The sequence below is a fragment of the Sorex fumeus genome, unplaced genomic scaffold (assembly GCF_029834395.1).
Source record: "Sorex fumeus unplaced genomic scaffold, SorFum_2.1 ptg000037l, whole genome shotgun sequence".
NCBI classification, from domain to species: domain Eukaryota; kingdom Metazoa; phylum Chordata; class Mammalia; order Eulipotyphla; family Soricidae; genus Sorex; species Sorex fumeus.
The window spans coordinates 71,941,837-71,960,723 of NW_026606094.1; the positions used below are offsets into that span (position 1 = coordinate 71,941,837).

The following is an 18,887-nucleotide window of genomic DNA, read 5'->3' on the forward strand; positions in this document are numbered from 1 at the left end:
ATTAGTATCTCACTGGGGGAAACTAGAGGGAAGCTGAAGTTAAGAGCACTGGTTTGCTGTTACCAGGTTCATTTTGTGGCATGTTCCCTGCTGCACTACTTTAAAATTACAAATAAGCAGGTGAAACAGAAGAGTGCACAACTGCAAGTAGAAAACGGTCTAGAAGTCTTCGACTCAAAGACAAGTTCATTTTTTCTTCTCAGTGGCAATGAGAAGTTAATTTTTTGTTCACTAGAAAAAAATGGGTACTTAAGAAATCTAAGGAATTCTTCAAATAATATTCAGAAAAATATAAAAATGACTAAAACAAAGAAATAATGGAACACTATTTTTAAAAAAAACTGATATTCCTTAAAGATGATCTTTAAGGGTAGGTAATATATAAAAAAGGCAGGCCTATCTCTATAACTCATCGTGTTTATATGTAAACTCTCTCGCAGATATATATCCATCTTTGTCTTCATCTTCTTTATCAAAAATATCCTCCACCAAAACATCATGATGACTGTCATTTACCACTGCTCCATGCTTCTCAAACTCCTTCTTTAAATACACTTTAACCTAGAAAATAAAGCATCTCATTAATTCTAATTCAGAAGATACCCACACCACGTCAATCAATGTCAAAGAGCAGACTGGTAACTGTTTAACTATATATAACTACTGGGCTGGAGCGACAGGACAGCGGGTAGGGCATTTGCCTTGCATGCAGCTGACCAGGGTTCGATTCCTCCACCCATCTTGGAGAATCTGGCAAACTACTGAGATCTCGCCCGCACGGCAAAGCCTGGAAAGCTACCCTTGACATATCTGATATGACAAAAACAGTAACAACAAGTCTCACAATTTGTTGTGAGACGTTACTGGTGTCCGCTTGAGCAAATTGATGAACAACGGGAGGACAAACAACCACTTTGATACTTTAATTTTGTTTCTTAGGTCACACCCAGTGATGCTCCAGGCTTAGTCCTGGCTTTGCACTCAGGATCACTCCTGGCAGTGCTCAGTGGATTATACAGGGTACTGATGATCGAACTGACCTTTTCTAATGATAGTAAAAGAATGATAAGCAATCTCTTCCCTCAAAACCCCTTGCTATGATGCTATAGTTGATACACAGAACATTGCTCAGAGACAAAGATAAGACCTATCTTAACTGCAAAACACTCAGTGAAAGACCTGTTTTAGCTGATTCTTAATAAAAACTTGATGATAATCTTTATTAAACAAATATTTAAGAAACTTGTATCTTTTGAGTTATTGAATTATCTAGACCTTGATTTCTAACAAGGATCAGAACTTCATATATTTTTCTTAAAAACATTATTTGAGGTAAATTTTCATTTAAATATCTGTCTGGGAATAGCATCTACTGTGGTATTAGCATATTGATCATGCTGTACAATCTCCCAATCTTAGAAATGTACAAAGTAATAAATGAGTGCTTAAATTAAAATTTCCCATTTCATTCAGATGTTTACAAAATATAGATAGAATGCTGCTTCTTTACCCTATAGATTTGCCAGAATGCAATTACTGAACTTACATTTTCAGTTTTAATAATATCCCTATAATTCTGTTAGATCAGCAAATTTAAATCCTCTCTTCCTACCACTACCATGTGAACATGGTATGCAATTTTTCTCTTTCTTTCTTTCTTTCTTTCTTTCTTTCTTTCTTTCTTTCTTTCATTTGCTTTTTGGGTCACACCCAGCGATGCACAGGGTTTACTCCTGGCTCTGCACTCAGGAATTACTTCTGGCGGTGCTGGGGGAACCATATGGGATGCCGGGGATTGAACCTGGGTCTGCCGCATGCAAGGCAAATGCCCTACCCGCTATACTATCACTCTGGCCCGGTATGAATTTTTTTTTAAATAAAAGGAATGATGTGGTTTTGAAAGAAGAGTGATTAAAAATATTCCAATTAATGTAGATATTTCTAGGGTATATCATATAAATAAGCAAGATGCTAAGCAACATGGGTGATAGGTTTCTTTTTGTGCATAAAGAGGGCAGTAAGAATGTACACACATAATGCTTATGTTTACATAAAAATCCTTGGGAATACATTAGGAATTAGTAAAATATTGGAGTGTGTGTGGGGGGAGGATCATGAGAAAGAAAAGGATGCGGGTACTAAAAAGATTTAGTGATCCTCCCAGGATGCATGCTGAAAGTAGACTATAGACCGAACATGATTGCCATCCAATACCTCTTTTGAAAACCACAGCACTCAAAAGGAGAGAGAGAACAAAAGGGAATGCCCTGCCACAGAGGCAGTGTGGGATGGGGGGGACGGGGGGTGGGAGGGATACTGGGATCAGTGGTGGTGGAGAATGGGAACTGGTGGAGGGATGGGTACTCGATCATTGTATAACTGAAACCCAAGCACAGAAATTTGTAAGTCTACAACTGTACCTTATGTTGCTTCACTAATAAAAATTAAAAAAAAAAGGTAAAGGTAAAGGTAAAGGCCCTCCCGTTGATCATCGATTTGCTCGACCAGGCCCAGTAACGTCTCCATTGGAGACTTTGTTGTTACTGTGTCTGGTATATCGAATACTCTCGGTAGCTTGCCGGGCTTTCCGAGAGGGGTGGAGGAATCGAACTCGGGTTGGCCATGTTGGCTGCGTGCAAGGCAAACGCCCTACTGCTGTGAATATACTTTAAAATTGGATTGATTTTTTTCGTAGCCATGTGAATGTGTTTTTATTTTGGTTTTGGGGTCGTACCAGCCTGTGCTTAGGACTTACTCCTGGCTCTGTGCTCAGGGATCACTCCTGGAGGTGCTCAGGGGACCATATGGGATGCTGGGGGTTAAACCTGACTTAGCCATTTGCAAGGCAAGAGACTTACCCACTGCACTACCTTTCCAGGCCCCTGTGTTGTTTGTTTTAATGAAAAGGAATTTATCCTGGATAGAAAAAGAGTCATCATATAATTGGTCATTTTCTCTCATTTGAGTGAAACGTGATATTCCAAGCATAGCTCTTTCTATTCTTCTTTGGGAGACCTGAACAGCGTTCTCATCTTGTTTGCGTAGGGCCCAGGTCTCTGAGGCATATGTTAATGCAGGAAGAACAGTGGAATCAAAGAGATGTGCCCGGAGCTGGAGGTTCTTCGTCCTCTTAGCTATTTCTTCGACGTTCTTGAAGGCGTTCCAAGCCGCTCTCGTCCTCCTGCGCAGCTCGGGTGCCAGGTCATTTGTCATGTTGACCTCTCGACCTAGGTACTCATAGCTGTTGCATTCGGAGATGGTCGTTCTGTTGAGAGCGAATGGGGCATCAGGAACGAGGCTGTTTCTCATAAACACTGTCTTCGTAAGATTCAGCTGTAGTCCTACCTTTCCACACTCACGGTCAAAGTCGGCCAGCATTTGTGCCGCTTGGCTGATGTTTGGTGTTATTAAAACAATGTCATCAGCAAAGCGGAGGTGGTGTAGTTGCCGACCATCTATCTTCACTCCCATTCCTTCCCATTCCAGTCGTCGCATGATGTTCTCTAGGGTGGCACTGAAGAGTTTCGGTGAAATGGTATCACCCTGCGATATGAGAGAAAGAATCCGGAGTTCTGACATCCGTCGACGATCAAGAATCAGGGACGCTGTCTCATTTGCCAAGGTGTCGAAAATCAGATGGGCTGGTCACGTAATGAGATTTAAAGATGACCGCTGGACTAGAGCTGTTACTGACTGGATTCCACGGGATGTCAAAAGACCGCGTGGCTGCCCACCTACCAGATGGTCAGACTTCTTCGTCAAGATCATGAACGATCGGTTTGAGGCCCTTCATGTTCCCGGAGCGAACAGATGCCATTGGGCTACACTAGCACGCGACAGGGACAAATGGAGATGTAACTGGCGCCTGCTTGAGCAAATCGACGACTAACGGGAAGTTATTAAGTGCCGAAGTTATTAAGTGCCGAAGTGATTAAGTGATATAATTGGTCATATAACTCTAAATGTAGTTGCTGTGACTCTTTGCAATTAGTTTATGGTGGACTGAATTCTTTTCTGGCCATTAGAATGAAACAGGTAAATGTGCGGAAAGGGGCTGGAGGATTCTAGGCAGAACTAAAACAGAAGGATAAACATCTCCATCTGCTTCTTGATTTCTTGTCCCTCCACAGCACATGAAGCTGACGCCTAAATTATAGGGAGAATACGTCCTTCTTCTTCCCAAATACCAGTGCTGTGGGTGGTGGGGAGTTTTCCTGCTATTAAAAAAAAAAAATCCCATCTTGCAGCTTCCTTTCTCCAGGTGGTGAAGGAATCCGAGTATATGAGTTTCCTGTGTTTAATTGCTAGGAGATCCTACAAAACGCATTTAGCAAACAGTCTGCAGTTTGAAACAGGAATGGACAGGAGACACTTGTCAGGATATCTGATTTCCTTTTCATTCTTCAGTTGGTTGTCGGGAAGCAGTCCCAGTTGTGCTGGGGGCCACTCCCAGCTCTGTATCTGGGTTTGCTCAGGGCAGTGCTCTGCGGGCCATGTGGTGCCAGGGATTGATAGCCTCCAACTTTGCATTGTCTCTCTGGGCCCAGGATAACTGTGGCACTGTAGCACTGTCCTCCCATTGCTCATTGATTTGCTCAAGCGGGCAACAGTCACGTCTCCATTGTGAGACTTGTTGTTACTGCTTTTTGGCATATCAAATACACCACGGGGAGCTTGCCAGGCTCTCCAATAGGGACGGAGGAACTGAACTCAGGTCGGCCTTTTGCAAGGCAAACACCCTACTGGCTGTGCTATCGCTCTAGCCCTTAACTATAATAATAATTTAAAAAAAGAAAAAGAAAACAATAAGAATGGTCAAACAGGCAGCCAAGTGGGGCTCAGGACCTGGGGTCGTGAGGATGGTGGGTATCTTGGGGGACAAGTGGCTGAGATCTGCCTGACTAAAGCCAGCAGAGGCCCTTTCAGAAGAGAGGAGGTGCCCCCTGCAGATTCAGCAGCCACAGCCCCTGTTTCACCTCTCCTTTCTGTCCCCTTTCCCCACTCCATCTCCTCCTTTCCCAGTGGAGTGCAGAGACACCACCAGGTACTGAGAGAAGGTGAAACAGCTGAAATTGCCAGCTCAGCCAGTTCAAATCTCGCTGCTGTGGAACTTGTGGCAAAGCGTGAAGACAGGGCCCAGGGAGGAGCGCTCCCCGGCCATGCGGAGGACTTACGCAACCGCCTTGGACAGAACTTAAGCTTTCTTCATTTTATTTCTTTATTTCCCCTCTCTCCCCACTATATAAGCCCCCACCCTGTCTTCCCCTCCCCACCTCTAGCCTGGAGCGTGTCTTCTCCTTCAGGGAGCTGGAGGGCAGAATGCTGGGAAGGAGGAGGACAGAGGGATGACAGGGGGTGTACAGCACTCCGGGCTGGCAGGATAACTGTCACTGTCCTCCTGTTGTTCATCGATTTGCTCGAGCGGGCCCAGTAACGTCTTCATTTTGAGACTTGTTGTTACTGTGTTTGGCATATCAAATACATCACGGGTAGCTTGCCAGGCAGGATAACTATTTTCTTATAAACTATGAGGTTGAGAAAAAACCTCATATGAACCATGACAGGATGCACTTCAGCAAAATAAGCAGTGGGCACAAGTTTCTGTTCTCCCCCCCGTCAAAAAAAAGAATTCCCTGAGACTCTCCTTGGCTGAAGCTGGAAATCTCCTTGACACCTCTAGCCAGTCCTATAAGAAGGGTATATCTGGGCACAGCAGGTGGGCATGACCAATTAGCTCACAGACTTATGACTGCTTCATTGCAATTCTTGGGAAAATTGCCAACATTACTTACATAACAATATGCCATATGTTCCCTGGAACTTGGGTTGGGGTCAAGACTCCACTATGTTGGATGAGGCTTGGACCCTAGCTCGAGCTAGCAATAAAGGTTCCTTTGCTTTTGCATTCTCACATGAGGAACTGGTCTCTCTGCAAATGGGAAACCCAGAACTCGGGTATAACAATATGAACTTAGAGATGGGAATTGCCTTGGCAAAATGAATCTCCCAAAAGCTCAGGGAAGGGCAGTTTATAGTGAACCCTAACATTAAGAAGAAAAATATTGTTTAAATGGTGTTTTTAAGTGTAATATAATTATCTCCAATATAGTAATTTCTATGAAAAAGAAAATATTCAAAACACTGGCATTCTAAGAAAACATTTTTTACTGCCTAACATTATATTTTATTTCTTTTTTTGTAGTTAGCAATTCATTTATTTTGCATTTTTAATAAAAAAGCAATCAAACCAAAAAAGAGAAAAAAAAGAAAAGGTCACCTCTTCTTTAGAGAGTCTCCAGTCATCATTAAGATCCATTTCTTGGAATGATTCATGGGATCTTGGTCCATTTCGAATCTCCAGGAGATCAATGTTGAATATTAATGTACTCTCTGGGGGAATTTTACCTGTTCATGAGGAGAGAAATGGGGTTTTGGTGCATTGAAAAGATCTCAAGTTTCACTGCTAAGACACACAGGACCAAAGAAAATATTCTCTGGATTTGAATTAAACAAATATCCTTCCCCAAATTCTCATATATGACATATGACAGAAATGACTCTTCATTGTATTTGATTCAGACCAAAAAAAATGGACGAATTCAAACTAGTAGATCAAAAACCATCTGTTTCTGGTTTTGCAAGAAGAGATGGTTTTACACCTGTACAAAGAACTGTGCCTAACAATCTGGGTATTAAACAAACAATAGGGCTGGAGTGAGAGTACAGTGGGTAGGGCACCTGCCTCATATGTGCCCAATCCTGGTTTGATCACTGGCATTCCAAATGGTCCCCAGAGCTCATGAAGAATTATTCCTGAGCTTAGAACCCAGAATAACCCCTGAAACTGTTGGGTGTGGCTCAAAAACATAAATAAATGTAAACTATAACTATTATATATTACATGCCAAAAAATGCTTTACAGGACTTCAGATAATGCAGAGTTAATGATAATACAAGTGATGTGCTCACTTTTGTGTCTGAAAGATCTTGCCTACAAGTACACATGGAAGAGCCATTTCTACTAGTAGGAAGCAGTAAGTAATCGAGTGAACTCTATGTCCTGCAGGATTAAATCTGTCCCTCTTTAAGTCTCGGTTTCCTCATCTGTTAAGTGAAAATGATAATACTGCTAACTTCAGGAGTGTGTCGGGGAGGGGATTAGTGCAGTGGTTAGTATGCCTGAACAGGGTTCAATCTCGGGCACACATGGCTGACCCTCCGCTGAGAATTACTTGGGAATTCCCCCTCACTCCTACAAAACAGCTTTAAAAAGGTAAAAATACCTTTATTAAAGGAAGTACTAAGAACCGGTGGGGGGCGGAGGGGGAACAACTTCTGTTTGGTGCTAATCATTGTTAAACTTCGTTTCTTTACAGTTCTATGTAGCATGCAGGTCTTAGTTAGGCAAGCATATACATAAGAGTGTTTCAAATATTTCTTACCCCACCTATCCCAGACATGAAAGAGCATTTTTAAGTGCCAAAGAGAACGAAACTTACAGTGTGCTGAGGCTTACCGTGTCAGATCTAGACAGAGAAGGAGCATGCACTAGTTCGAGGCTAAAGTTGGTGTCTTCCCAAAGGAGGGCACTGGATAGAGGACTACAGAGTTAGTGTTCAGTGCACAGCAGCAGAGTTCATTTCATAGTACCCAGAAAGAAATGACTGACATTTAGATCTCTACTTGTAAAGTAAGTGGAAACTAAATAAGTTAAGTTAATATATCTATTATGTAGATACAAAACTATACAATTAAGATAATATAGGTAAGACAATGAGGCACAGATTGAGAGAATTCATTTAAATATTATAGAAACATTTCCAAGATACTTGATTTTCTTCCCCAATGAGGGTTATGATTAAAATAAAAATGGATGTTGGGCTAGTAAACTCCAAGTAGATTACACAATGCTTCACATGTGACACCGATTTTTTTTTTTTTTTGGCTTTCTGGGTCACTCTTGGCGATGCACAGGAGTTACTCCTAGCTCTGCACTCAGGAATTACTCCTGGCGGTGCTAGAGGTACCATATGGGATGCTGGGAGTCGAATCCGGGTCAGCCACGTGCAAAGCAAACGCCCTACTGCTGTGTTATCGCTCCAGCCCCAACACCAATTTTCTTCCCAGAAAACTGGGGCTAGAAATCCTGATTCACACCTAGAGAATGGCTCAGTGTGGGCCTAAGGAGGCTGCGATGTCTATATTTATACCAACCTAGAGCATTCCAAAGACTTGGGAAAGTTCTTTCTCTTCATTATATATGTAATACATTCCCATGGCAGACTATTTGGAAGAGAAAAAAATCAAAGGTAAAACTAATTTGCAGCTCGAGGGGCTGGAGTGATAGTACAGCAGGTAGGGGACTTGCCTTGTATATGAGCAGCTTGGGTTCAATCCCTGGCACCGTACAGGAAGTGAGCACCACTAGGAGTGATCTCAGTACAGAGCCAGGAGGGAGCCAGAGTACTGCTGGACATGCCCCAAAACCAAAACCCAAACAACAACTAAAAAATAATTCCCAACTCCACTGTTCATTGTTACTTCTCTTATTTGTCTCCTTAAGATTCACTTTCATGGAGAGACTTTTTCACAATACTGAAGACACTGCAGTTTTATTTTTCAATTTTAAAAAATTCATTTTCTTTACTTGTATTTTTAGTTTGTGAGCCACACCCAGCAATACTCAGGGGTTACTCCTGGCACTGTTTTCAGTAATCACTCCTGGGGGTGCTCGGGGATCATATGGGATGCTGGGGATCGAACCCAGGTTGGCCGTATGCAAGGCAGGTGCACTACCTGCTGTACTATTTCTCCAGCCTCATTTCTTTTTTTTTACTTTTTGAAGTAGATAATTCTAATAAAAGGAATAGAGAAAATGGAACATGTTCAAGAGAGAATGTAGATCTCTCCAGAGAAGAGAGAGAATGCCACAAAGTTAAAAAAAATGATATATCCTGAGATTTTATTTTTTCTTTCATATATAGCACAAACACATTTTGGATTTAGTATTATAGATATTTAAAGCACGATATTAAATAATTGAGCCACTTTTTTTCCACTTAGACTTTTCTCTTTATAAACTTATGTTGGCTCCAATTGTTTTCTACTTAAATAATACAGTGATGACTATCCCTGTTAATAAGCCTTGTTCTCAATAGTTAATTGCTTAGGTCGAATTCTAATAAAGGAGTGATATAATTCCTACATATGAAGATCGTAGGCCTCTGGGAAATAAGCCTGAGTAGCTGCATATGTTCCCACTGCAACATGGGAAGCATGTGTGTTCCCAAGGGAAAACTAGTCCAAAGGCTTTCCCATCAACTGGTCCACATATATTTTTATTTAAGAAAACACAAAACAAAACAAAAACTCATTTCATAGCCTTCCATTCATTTTTATATTTTAATTAAAAAATATTTATTTCTTGTTTCTAGCAATGCTCATCTGACCCTGGACTCAGGAATCACCTGGGGGTGCTTGGGGAATCATATGGAATAATGGGGATTGAACCTGGGCTGACTGCATGCAAAGCAAGCATCTTTCTTACTGTATTATTGTCAGCTCTTCGACTCATTTTAAAAATAAACTCTCTGAATTTGCTGAGAAACCCAGGTATGCAGGTTTTATGACTGAAACTTCCAGGCTCACAGAGAGTCAGGAATGGGCACCCTCCCCCATCTCCCTGTACTTCCAGCTGCTGGGCAGTCACACCCACGAGATGCCTCTGGGTGCCACATAAGCTCATTAGTGACCATGATCCAGAGACTCATAAATAAAATCTCCAAAGACAGCAACACCCTGCACCGATTTTCCAGACCCCCAAAGCACCATCCAGTTAAAAATGTAACTCTGGCTCTGGTACCCTACCTAAAATTTTAGAATCCCTGGAGTGACCCCTCATACTGATATACCAAGAGCAGCACACATTTGAGGGGGTGTAAAGTAGAAGGCAATGGATCTTGATCAAAAAAAGAGTCTACATATATATATAAGCACACAGGGCTCAACATGTTAATGATCTCTCATACAGTGGCTTAATGGCTCCAAGGTGTATAAAATAATTTTCACTCACTTTCCTCTAAGGAAACCTTTTTGATCATTTTTAGTGGATCATTTATAATAAACAATACAAAAGAAATGATTTAGCATCTGCCTTTGGGGCAGGCTTGGATGGTGGTGGGAAATTTTGAAATAATGATGGTGGGAAGGTGTAATGGTGGTGGGATTGGTGTTGAAATATTGAATGTAATAAATTATTGTGAACAGCTTCATAAAATTTAAAAAAATAACTAAAAATAAACTCTCAGGAGCTAGAGAGATAGTACAGGAGTGAGGGTGCTTGCCTTGCAGTGGTTGGCCCTGGTTCGATCCCCGGCTCTGCATATCCTTGAGCACCACCAGAAGTGATTCCTTGAGCAACAGCCAGGGTACTCCCCCACACAAATAAAAACCAAAACAAATAAAATAAATTATTAGAAGTTTGGGGGCTGGAGTGATAGCTCAGCAGGTAGAGCATTTGCCTTGCACACAGCTGACCCACGTTCGATTCCCAGCATCCCATATGGTTCCCCGAGCACCGCCAGGAGTAATTTCTGAGTGCATCAGCCAGGAGTAACCCCTGTGCATTGCTGGGTGTGACCCCAAAAGCAAAAAAACAAAAACAAAAACACCCCAGAAGTTTCACAAACTAACTTTAACAATAAAATAAGAATGGGGCTAGAGGGGTAGTGTGGGTAAGGGTGCTTTCCTTGTACATGGTTGACAGGGATTCAATCTCTGGCACCTCGTATACTCCACTGAGTCCCACCAAAAGTGATCCTTGAGCATAGAGTTAGGCGAAAGCCTGAGCCCCGCAGGTGTGACCCAAAAGCCAACAAACAAATAAAAATAAAAAGGACCAAAGGGTTAAAAAGTTGGCTCAAAGAGCTGAAGCATATGCTTTGTATGTAGGACCCCCAGGTTCAATCCCTGACACTGCATGGGCCCAGACATCACGAGAATCACCACAACCACCAATCCCAGAGTAGCCCAAAGAAAATAACCTGCAGAAATTTCTGTGGGAGACTTCAGCTGTAAGTCACATATATCCTGCATCCAAACCCTCAATGTCTTCATTGTCTACAAATGTTTCACTCATCAAAAACACTATCCATCTGCAATCTTCCATTTTGTGTTGTTTAAAGGAAGTGGCACTTTCTCTTGAAGTGGAAAAAAAGGTTCTGGTGATACTTGTAAAACAAAGTGACTATATTTAATGCCCCTGAACTGCTTTTTTTAAAAATGGTAAACATGCTATATGTACCACACCACAATTCAAAACGCCCACCATATTGGGTTAACAATGGTAATAACAGAGTTGCATGACATAACCTTTCTTACCTCTTTTGTTAGCTCAGTGGACCATTTAGATAATATGACATTAAGTTGGCCATTTCAAATGATAATCAAGATTATATATTTACTAAAGAAATATCAAAGAAATGCTATAGCACAGCGGGTAGGGCGTTTGCCTTGCACGCAGCCAACATGGCCAACCGGAGTTCGATTCCTCCGCCCCTCTCGGAGAGCCCGGCAAGCCACCGAGAGTATCTCGCCCGCACGGCAGAGCCTGGCAAGCTCCCCGTGACGTATTCGATATGCCAGACACAGTAACAACAAAGTCTCCAATGGAGACGTTACTGGGCCCACTCGAGCAAATCGACGAACAACGGGAGGGCCTTTACTTACTTACTTTACTTAAAGAAATATAAGTTCTCTATTTTACTTTTAGAAAAATACTCTATAGCTATACTCACTTCTGATCTTAATCCAGAAAAGAACTCTAGTGATATAGTGAAAAAAGAAAGAAAGAAAGAAAGAAAGAAAGAAAGAAAGAAAGAAAGAAAGAAAATTAAGTTATTACCTTTCCCTTCTTTTCCATAGCCTAGGGCAGGAGGAATGATGAGTTTTCTCTTCTCTCCTACACACATTCCCTTCAAGCCCTGATCCCATCCTTTAAGGGCCTCCAGGATGCCCAAGGTAAACCAAATGGGCTGCCCATTATTATGCTTGTGACTGAGAGAGAAAAACAAACAAACTAGATGAGAACTCTTTAGTAACTTTATTTTTACTGCTCTGGTGTACTTTTTCCACCTGTGAGCAATTAAGTTAATTAGTTCAGAAATTAATCAAAACAGTCATTAATTTGTACACATACACAGTATATGTGTGTTAGTTTTATATTAATTTGTATACCCCCCGCCCTGAAGTCAGCATTCAATTCTTTGTTCATTTTTCTTGATGCAAATTTTACTTTAGTTGACTTAGATATGAGAAAAGGGAAAAACAATTAAAAACCAGCCTTTGCTTGAGCATTTAAAATTTTTTTTATTGAATCACCGTGAGATACAAGCTTTCATGATTGAGTTTCATTCATATGATGATCGAACACCCTTCCCTCCACTAATGTACATTTCCCACCACCAATTCCCACCACCAATATCCCCAGTATCCCTCCCACCATCCCCACCCCACCCCACTTGCTTCTATGGCAGACAAATTTCCTCTCTCTCTCTCTCTCTCTCTCTCTCTCTCTCCACTTTGGTTTCCATGGTTTGCAATACAGATACTAAGAGGCCATCATGTTTGGTCCTTTATTTACTTTCAGCACACATCTTCCATCCCAAACGATCCCCCCCCAACCATCATTGACTTGGTGGTCCCTTCTTTATCCCAGCTGCCTTCTCCCCCAGCTCATGAGGCAGTTGCTTGAGCATTTTTTATCCACCAGGCATCATTCTAAAATTATTTGTCTCTTTTAACTCCGACAATGATCATAGAAGATAAGTACTCTTATTTCCCCATTGCACAATGTCAAGCACGCCAGTACCTATAAGTTCAAGGTCTTAACCACAGAATGATGCTACCTCAGGAAGGACACTAGAATGCAGAAGAGGGAGGAAATAATGGTAAATTGCGGGGGGGGGGGGGGGGGGATGAGTGGCTAGAGAGAATTTACTACCAACTTGTCGACCCATCCCACATGGGCAGTGCCAGAGTGCAGCAGTTTATATACTGTCACCAACTTCTCTGATATAAAGTTGCTTGCATACGTGCAATGAAGAAGAAAACGATCAATAGAAGGAGACTCATGAATAAAGAGAGAAGAGAGCAAGAACACTGACTCACCCAGATCCTGGGAAGGTTTGAGAACTAATAGCATAGGTGTCCATCCATTAACTCCCTTTGGTTCTAATAAGGAGAGTGTGCTATTCAGGAATATTTCATAGAAAAGAAGGAAGTCACTACTATCCTTCAAAGGTATCCTGCTTAGTAAATTTAGGTAATGGTCATTAATTCCTCTTTTCCTTTATCACTCCCTTCCTACTCCTGCCTCCCCACCCTGATCGCCATGATCTAAGAAACAAATGGCACCTAAGAAAACATGGAGAAGTCTAGAAAATAAGGAGAAAAAATAATCTACCCCATCCAGCACTGACTAAAGTTTGGGCACGTTTCTTGTCAATGACAACGCTTTTCGACTACTTGCTATGAAGACAGGGTTACAGAATAATAGGACATGTCTCATAAACCAATAGTTTGACATACTTCTTCCTAATTCTCAGAGTTAGCAACTCCAGATTGATTTACATGAAGGATATATGACAGTAGTGCTTTCGTGGGTAATAGAACTTCAGTAGCAAAGTGCTAAATATTATCCCATGGTTAATGACAAAGTTCTCATAATCTTTTGGCTCTGAAACTTGAAAGAAATCGGTTAAGACTGAAAGAGATGAAGGGTTGGAGAGAAGTGGGTAAGGCGCTTGCCTTTCTTGATGCCAAACTGGGTTCTATCCTCAGCAACCCATATGGTTCCCTGAGCTCTGGTAGGAGTGATGCCTGAATGCACAGCCAGGAATAAGTCCCGACCATAGGGAGTATTAACATTATCAACATGGCAATATTCCCAAAGCACTATACAGATTTAATGCAGTCTCTAACAGAATACCCATGACATTTTTCAAAAAAACAGATGAAATACTCCTGAAATTCATATGGAACAATAAACCCCCACAGATAGCTGAAGCAATCCTGGGGATGGGTGGCATCACCTTTCTGAACTTCAAACTGTACTACAAAGCAGTAGTAATTAAAACAGCATGGTACTGAGGTAGAAACAAACCTGCAGACCAATGGAACAGAGTTGAATATTCTGTCACAGACTCTCAAATATATGAGCACTTAATCTTTGACAAAGGATCAAGAAATGTGAAGTGGAACAAGGAAAGCCTCTTCAACAAGTGGTGTTGGGAAAACTGGATAGCTACCTAAAAAAAATGAACTCTGACCTCTGACTAACACCAGGCACAAAAGTCAGATCAAAGTGGATTAAAGACCTTAATATCAGATCAGAATCCATAAGGTACATGAAGGAAAATGTAGGCAGAACCCCCCATGACATCGAAGCTAAGAGCATCTTTAAGGATGAAACACCACTGACCAAGCAAGTGGAAACAAACATAAACAAATGGGGACACATCAAACTAAGAAGTTTCTGCACCTCCAAAGAAACAGTGACCAAAATACAGAGAGAGCCCACAGAATGGGAAAGAATATTTATTTGACAAAGAAGAATATTCTTCTCCCCATCAAAAGATGGGGAGAAGAAATGAGCAGAAGCTTCCTCAAAAAAGAAATACAAATGGCCAAAAATTGCTCCTGAAAAATGCTCCATATCGCTAATCATCAGGGCGATGCAAATCAAAACAACAATGAGATATCATCTCACACCACAGGGACTGGCACATATTCAAAAAAACAAAAGCAACCAGTGCTGGTGTGGGAATGCCGACTGGCCCAGCCTTTCTGGAAAACAATATGGACATTCCTTCAAAAACTAGAAATTGAGCTTCCATATGAGCCCACTTCTGGGAATATATCCTGAGGGTGCAAAAAAGCACAGTAGAAATGATATCTGCACCTATATGTTCATTGCAGCACTGTTCACATTAGCCAAAATCTGGAAACAGCCGAGTGCCCCAGAACAGATGACTGGTTAAAGAAACTTTGATACATCTACACAATGGAGTACTATGCAGCTGTTAGGAGAGATGAAGTCATGAAATTTGTTTATAAGTGGATAGACATGGAGAGTATCATGTAAATTGAAAAGAGTCAGAAAGAGAGGAAGAGACATAGAAGGACTGCGCTCATTTGTGAAGTATAAAATAACATAAGAGGAGACTGACACCCAAGGACAGTAGACACAAGGGCCAGGAAGACTGCTCCATAGTTGGAAGCCTGTTTCATGAGCTGCCCAAAAGTAGAGAGAGTATGGGGGAAATTGTCTGCCATGGAGGCAGGGGGAGGGTAAGAAAGCGGGGGGGGGGGGCATACTGGGGAGATTGGTGATGGGGAATGTGCACTGGTGGAGGGATGGGTGTTTGATCAGTGTATGATTTAACTCAAAAATGAAAGCTTGTAACTGTATCTCACGTTGATTCAATTAAAAAAAAAAAAAGGAATAAGCCCCAACCACAGCGGGGTGTGTCCCTGATGCAATGAAACAAACAAACAATGAAAAAGATCAGACTGAAACTAAGAACTTCCTTTATACATACCTATTTATGTAGGCAATAAAAATTGAAAACTAAATGAAAATCATTCTCTATATTTAATGACTTTAACAACAAATTTAATATACACTGTAGCACTGAGCTAGGGCCATAAATCTTTAGTTCAGGGGCTAGAGTGATAGCACAGCGGGTAGGGCGATTGGACTGCATGTGGCCAACCCGGGCTTGATTCCCAGCATCCCGTATGGTCCCCCAGCACCGCCAGGAGTAATTCCTGAGTGCATGAGCCAGGAGTAACCCCTGTGCATCGCTGGGTGTGACTCAAAAAGCAGAAAAAAAAATCTTTAGTTCATACCATTCTCTCTACCCGGAATGTTCTCCCTCCTCAATTCCACCTGGAATCTCTACTCATCATTCAAGGCCCATCTCAATTATGACCTCTGCTAAGTTTTGCTTTCCCCACCTCATGAAGCATAATTAAATCTAGACTTCATTATAGTTGTGAACAATTTGAACATTCCACTCTATATCAAGAGTTACTTACTTGCTTTCTTTACCCCCACTCATTGCCCTTGCATTGCCAGAGGACAAGCACTTTGCCCTGATCTGACTGGAATCCACTCAGTAAGGTTTTGATGAATAAACTGATGCAAGAATGAATGGTAATGAAGGGATAAATGAAAAAGTGGCAATGAAGAAAAGCTGAAACTTGTGAATATCTTTAATATCAAGTATAGAATAAAACATCAAAAAAATGTTCAGTAAATACTTTCGGAATGGACTGAAGACAATGTCTAATCAGAAATCATTGCTCTTATGAATATTTCAAGCTGCAGCTTCTTTTGCTTGCAGGATAGGAATGATAGTGTAAACATCTGAAAATCCTTCACTTATGCATTGGATTAATCTTTCATAAGCACTCATAAACACAAAAATTCAAAAGTATTTGAATTTCTAGAAAGAAACCAATGATGATCCAAATCATGGTCCTATTTCTCGGCCAAAATGCCATCTGTCAGAACAAAAGTTGAATAGGTCAGTAGACTAACAATATATCACCTGAAGGGCGTATTCTACTCAAGAAGCAGTTATGAAAGTTTTATGTCAATTTCACCTGAATCATAATGAAAAATGGAATGGAGTCATTTTTTCCTTAGGCATAAAATTTGAGTTATGGGAATTCCTGTAAGCCTATTATTCATTGCCTGGTTATATATCTAGGTATCTCTGCAGCATTCCGGAGATTCTATTTCGAATTTTTAATCAAAACGCAACTGTCTTACGCCGACCACAGATTTTCAACGAGGCCTTCAAAAAATCTCGTTATGTAAGACTGGCTTTAAACAATTCCCTTTCTTAAAGAAGAAAATGACGTTCGATTTTTATTTTTAATTTTTAATTTTCTTTTTTTTAACGCTTCGATTTTTAAAGAGACATTAAAATTTGGTACAGGCTCTCTCCTTGCCCAAAGAGCTGATACAGGTGGAGAATCTTGACTGTTTTACCTGCGGGGCATGATTACTTACGTGGAGTGGAAGAGAGAGCCGTCCTTTTCTAAGAAGCCTTCGTAGTGAACCAGCATCAGATCTCCTCCCTTGGTCCTGCGATGGCAGATAAAGGGCTTCTGGAGAACTTCAATCTTCACCTCTGGCTCAGGAATCAGAGCCCCGCTCAGAGCAGGGACCAGCAGCGTCAGGACCACGTTCCACAAGAAAAGCCTCATGTTGTTGACGCAGGAGAGGAGTTCCTACAAAAATTGGGGGGGCCCGACCTCATAGAGTTATGAATGGAGTTGGAAGTTGAAGGATAACGGCCCTTGGCGAGTCCATGACTATTACTTCCTAGCAGACGTGGCACCTATACTTTCAACAACTTTCCCAAGACCGGGAGGAACTGCGCCTAAAGAGTTAAACCCAAACGCGCTTGTGACTGGCTTTTACAACGAAGCCGCCCGGAGAGCGCTTCCTCCTACTGGTCTGCAGTGCTGTCGATCAAATGACTCTCTAGCCAATGCCGATGCTGCAGCAGTGAAATTCACATTCCGGCCCAGTGGTTCACGCCTCCCTCCTCCTGCGGATTGATGAATCCCGTCAGCTGGAACGTCTGCAGCACACTGAAACTCCTGCAGATTTACATCTGTAAACTACCGGGACTCCGACAGCGGTAGGAAGAAAACTCTGTAGCCCCAGGAAATGGTAGTGGTTTCAGGAAAGACTTATTGACTCTCTCAGTGGGTGAGAGACAGCTCCCGTCCCGAATCCCACATTCCGAGACACTTGCTAAGGTTTATTTAATTTACACGAACGGAAGAAAACTCAAAAGGTGTTTTAGGATTTGCAGAGCGTGTTTCTGTTCAGAACCTCACTACACTTACCAGTAAGACCGGTTACTTTGGTCCCACTTAAAAAGATAAATATACTTCAGAAGGGGAGAAGATATTCTGCATCAGGTCGTTCATCTCCAAAGCAGTTGAACCCAGCCGTCAAATTAGGCTTTCTGATTCTTTCTACAATACTTCACAAGGAGTGACTCGATTGCTAATACTTTCTTACTTAAACAGTCTTAGGTCAAGACTATTGAGGATAAGAACGAGCAAAGTACCTCATTAGAGGAATCGTAATGGTTACGAGTTAAACAGGCTCGTCTTAATTTAGAATTTTTAAAATTTTACACTTTCCCTTTACTTTCAAAATATTGTCAATTTGGAAGAAAATAGGAAGCACTAAAGTAGGGATTCTAGTTAAAATAAAGGAGCCGAATTAAATATGAATTTCTGATGACGAATTCATTGTGGGTTTTATTGACTGAATCTGCCAACTTAAAGACAAAAAAAAGGTTGCCTGTAAAGTCACAATCCACAGTAAAATACTCCACAAGTATGCGTTTTAACACTTTGGTTCAGAATTCGGCCACATATGCCTAAAACAATTTGGCTGAGATTGTGTACTTTGTTTCAAATCTTGCGGTTCCACTTCATCTATAGTTAATATCTCCCCCTGCTCGAATTCCCTTCACACAATACTTGCTTTTATTTTAGGATGTGTAGGAATCCCCCGGATTTTTAATTAAAATGCATAGTTTCATCGAGGGGGCTGGGCTGGGGGCGGAGATCTGCAGCTCTGACAGTCTCCTGGAGGTGCGTCTGCTGCTGCCGGAGCACCCCACTTCCAATATAATTTAATTTAAACCACGTCTGTTGACACCGACCACACAGCATTCTATCTTGAAATTTCCAGGCCCTCCAGATTTTGTGTTGCTGGGTATCTCGGGCGTGTGTGATGAGTCCGTCTTGAGATAGGAGCTGGACCAGGCGAACCCAGGAGGTACCCTACC

The 18,887-nt window shown here is 41.6% G+C and overlaps 1 protein-coding gene across 1 annotated transcript; it reads right to left on the reverse strand.

The window, feature by feature from the left end:
- Positions 1-337: 337 nt before the first annotated feature.
- On the reverse strand, positions 338-17,418 carry FKBP14 (FKBP prolyl isomerase 14). The gene is made up of 4 exons (XM_056118560.1): positions 17,081-17,418; positions 11,903-12,054; positions 6,278-6,405; positions 338-561 (listed from the first exon to the last, which is right to left on the reverse strand). Exons 1-4 carry the CDS (start codon positions 17,275-17,277, stop codon positions 403-405), a joined length of 636 nt encoding a protein of 211 aa, XP_055974535.1. The 5' UTR covers positions 17,278-17,418; the 3' UTR covers positions 338-402.
- Positions 17,419-18,887: the final 1,469 nt, after the last annotated feature.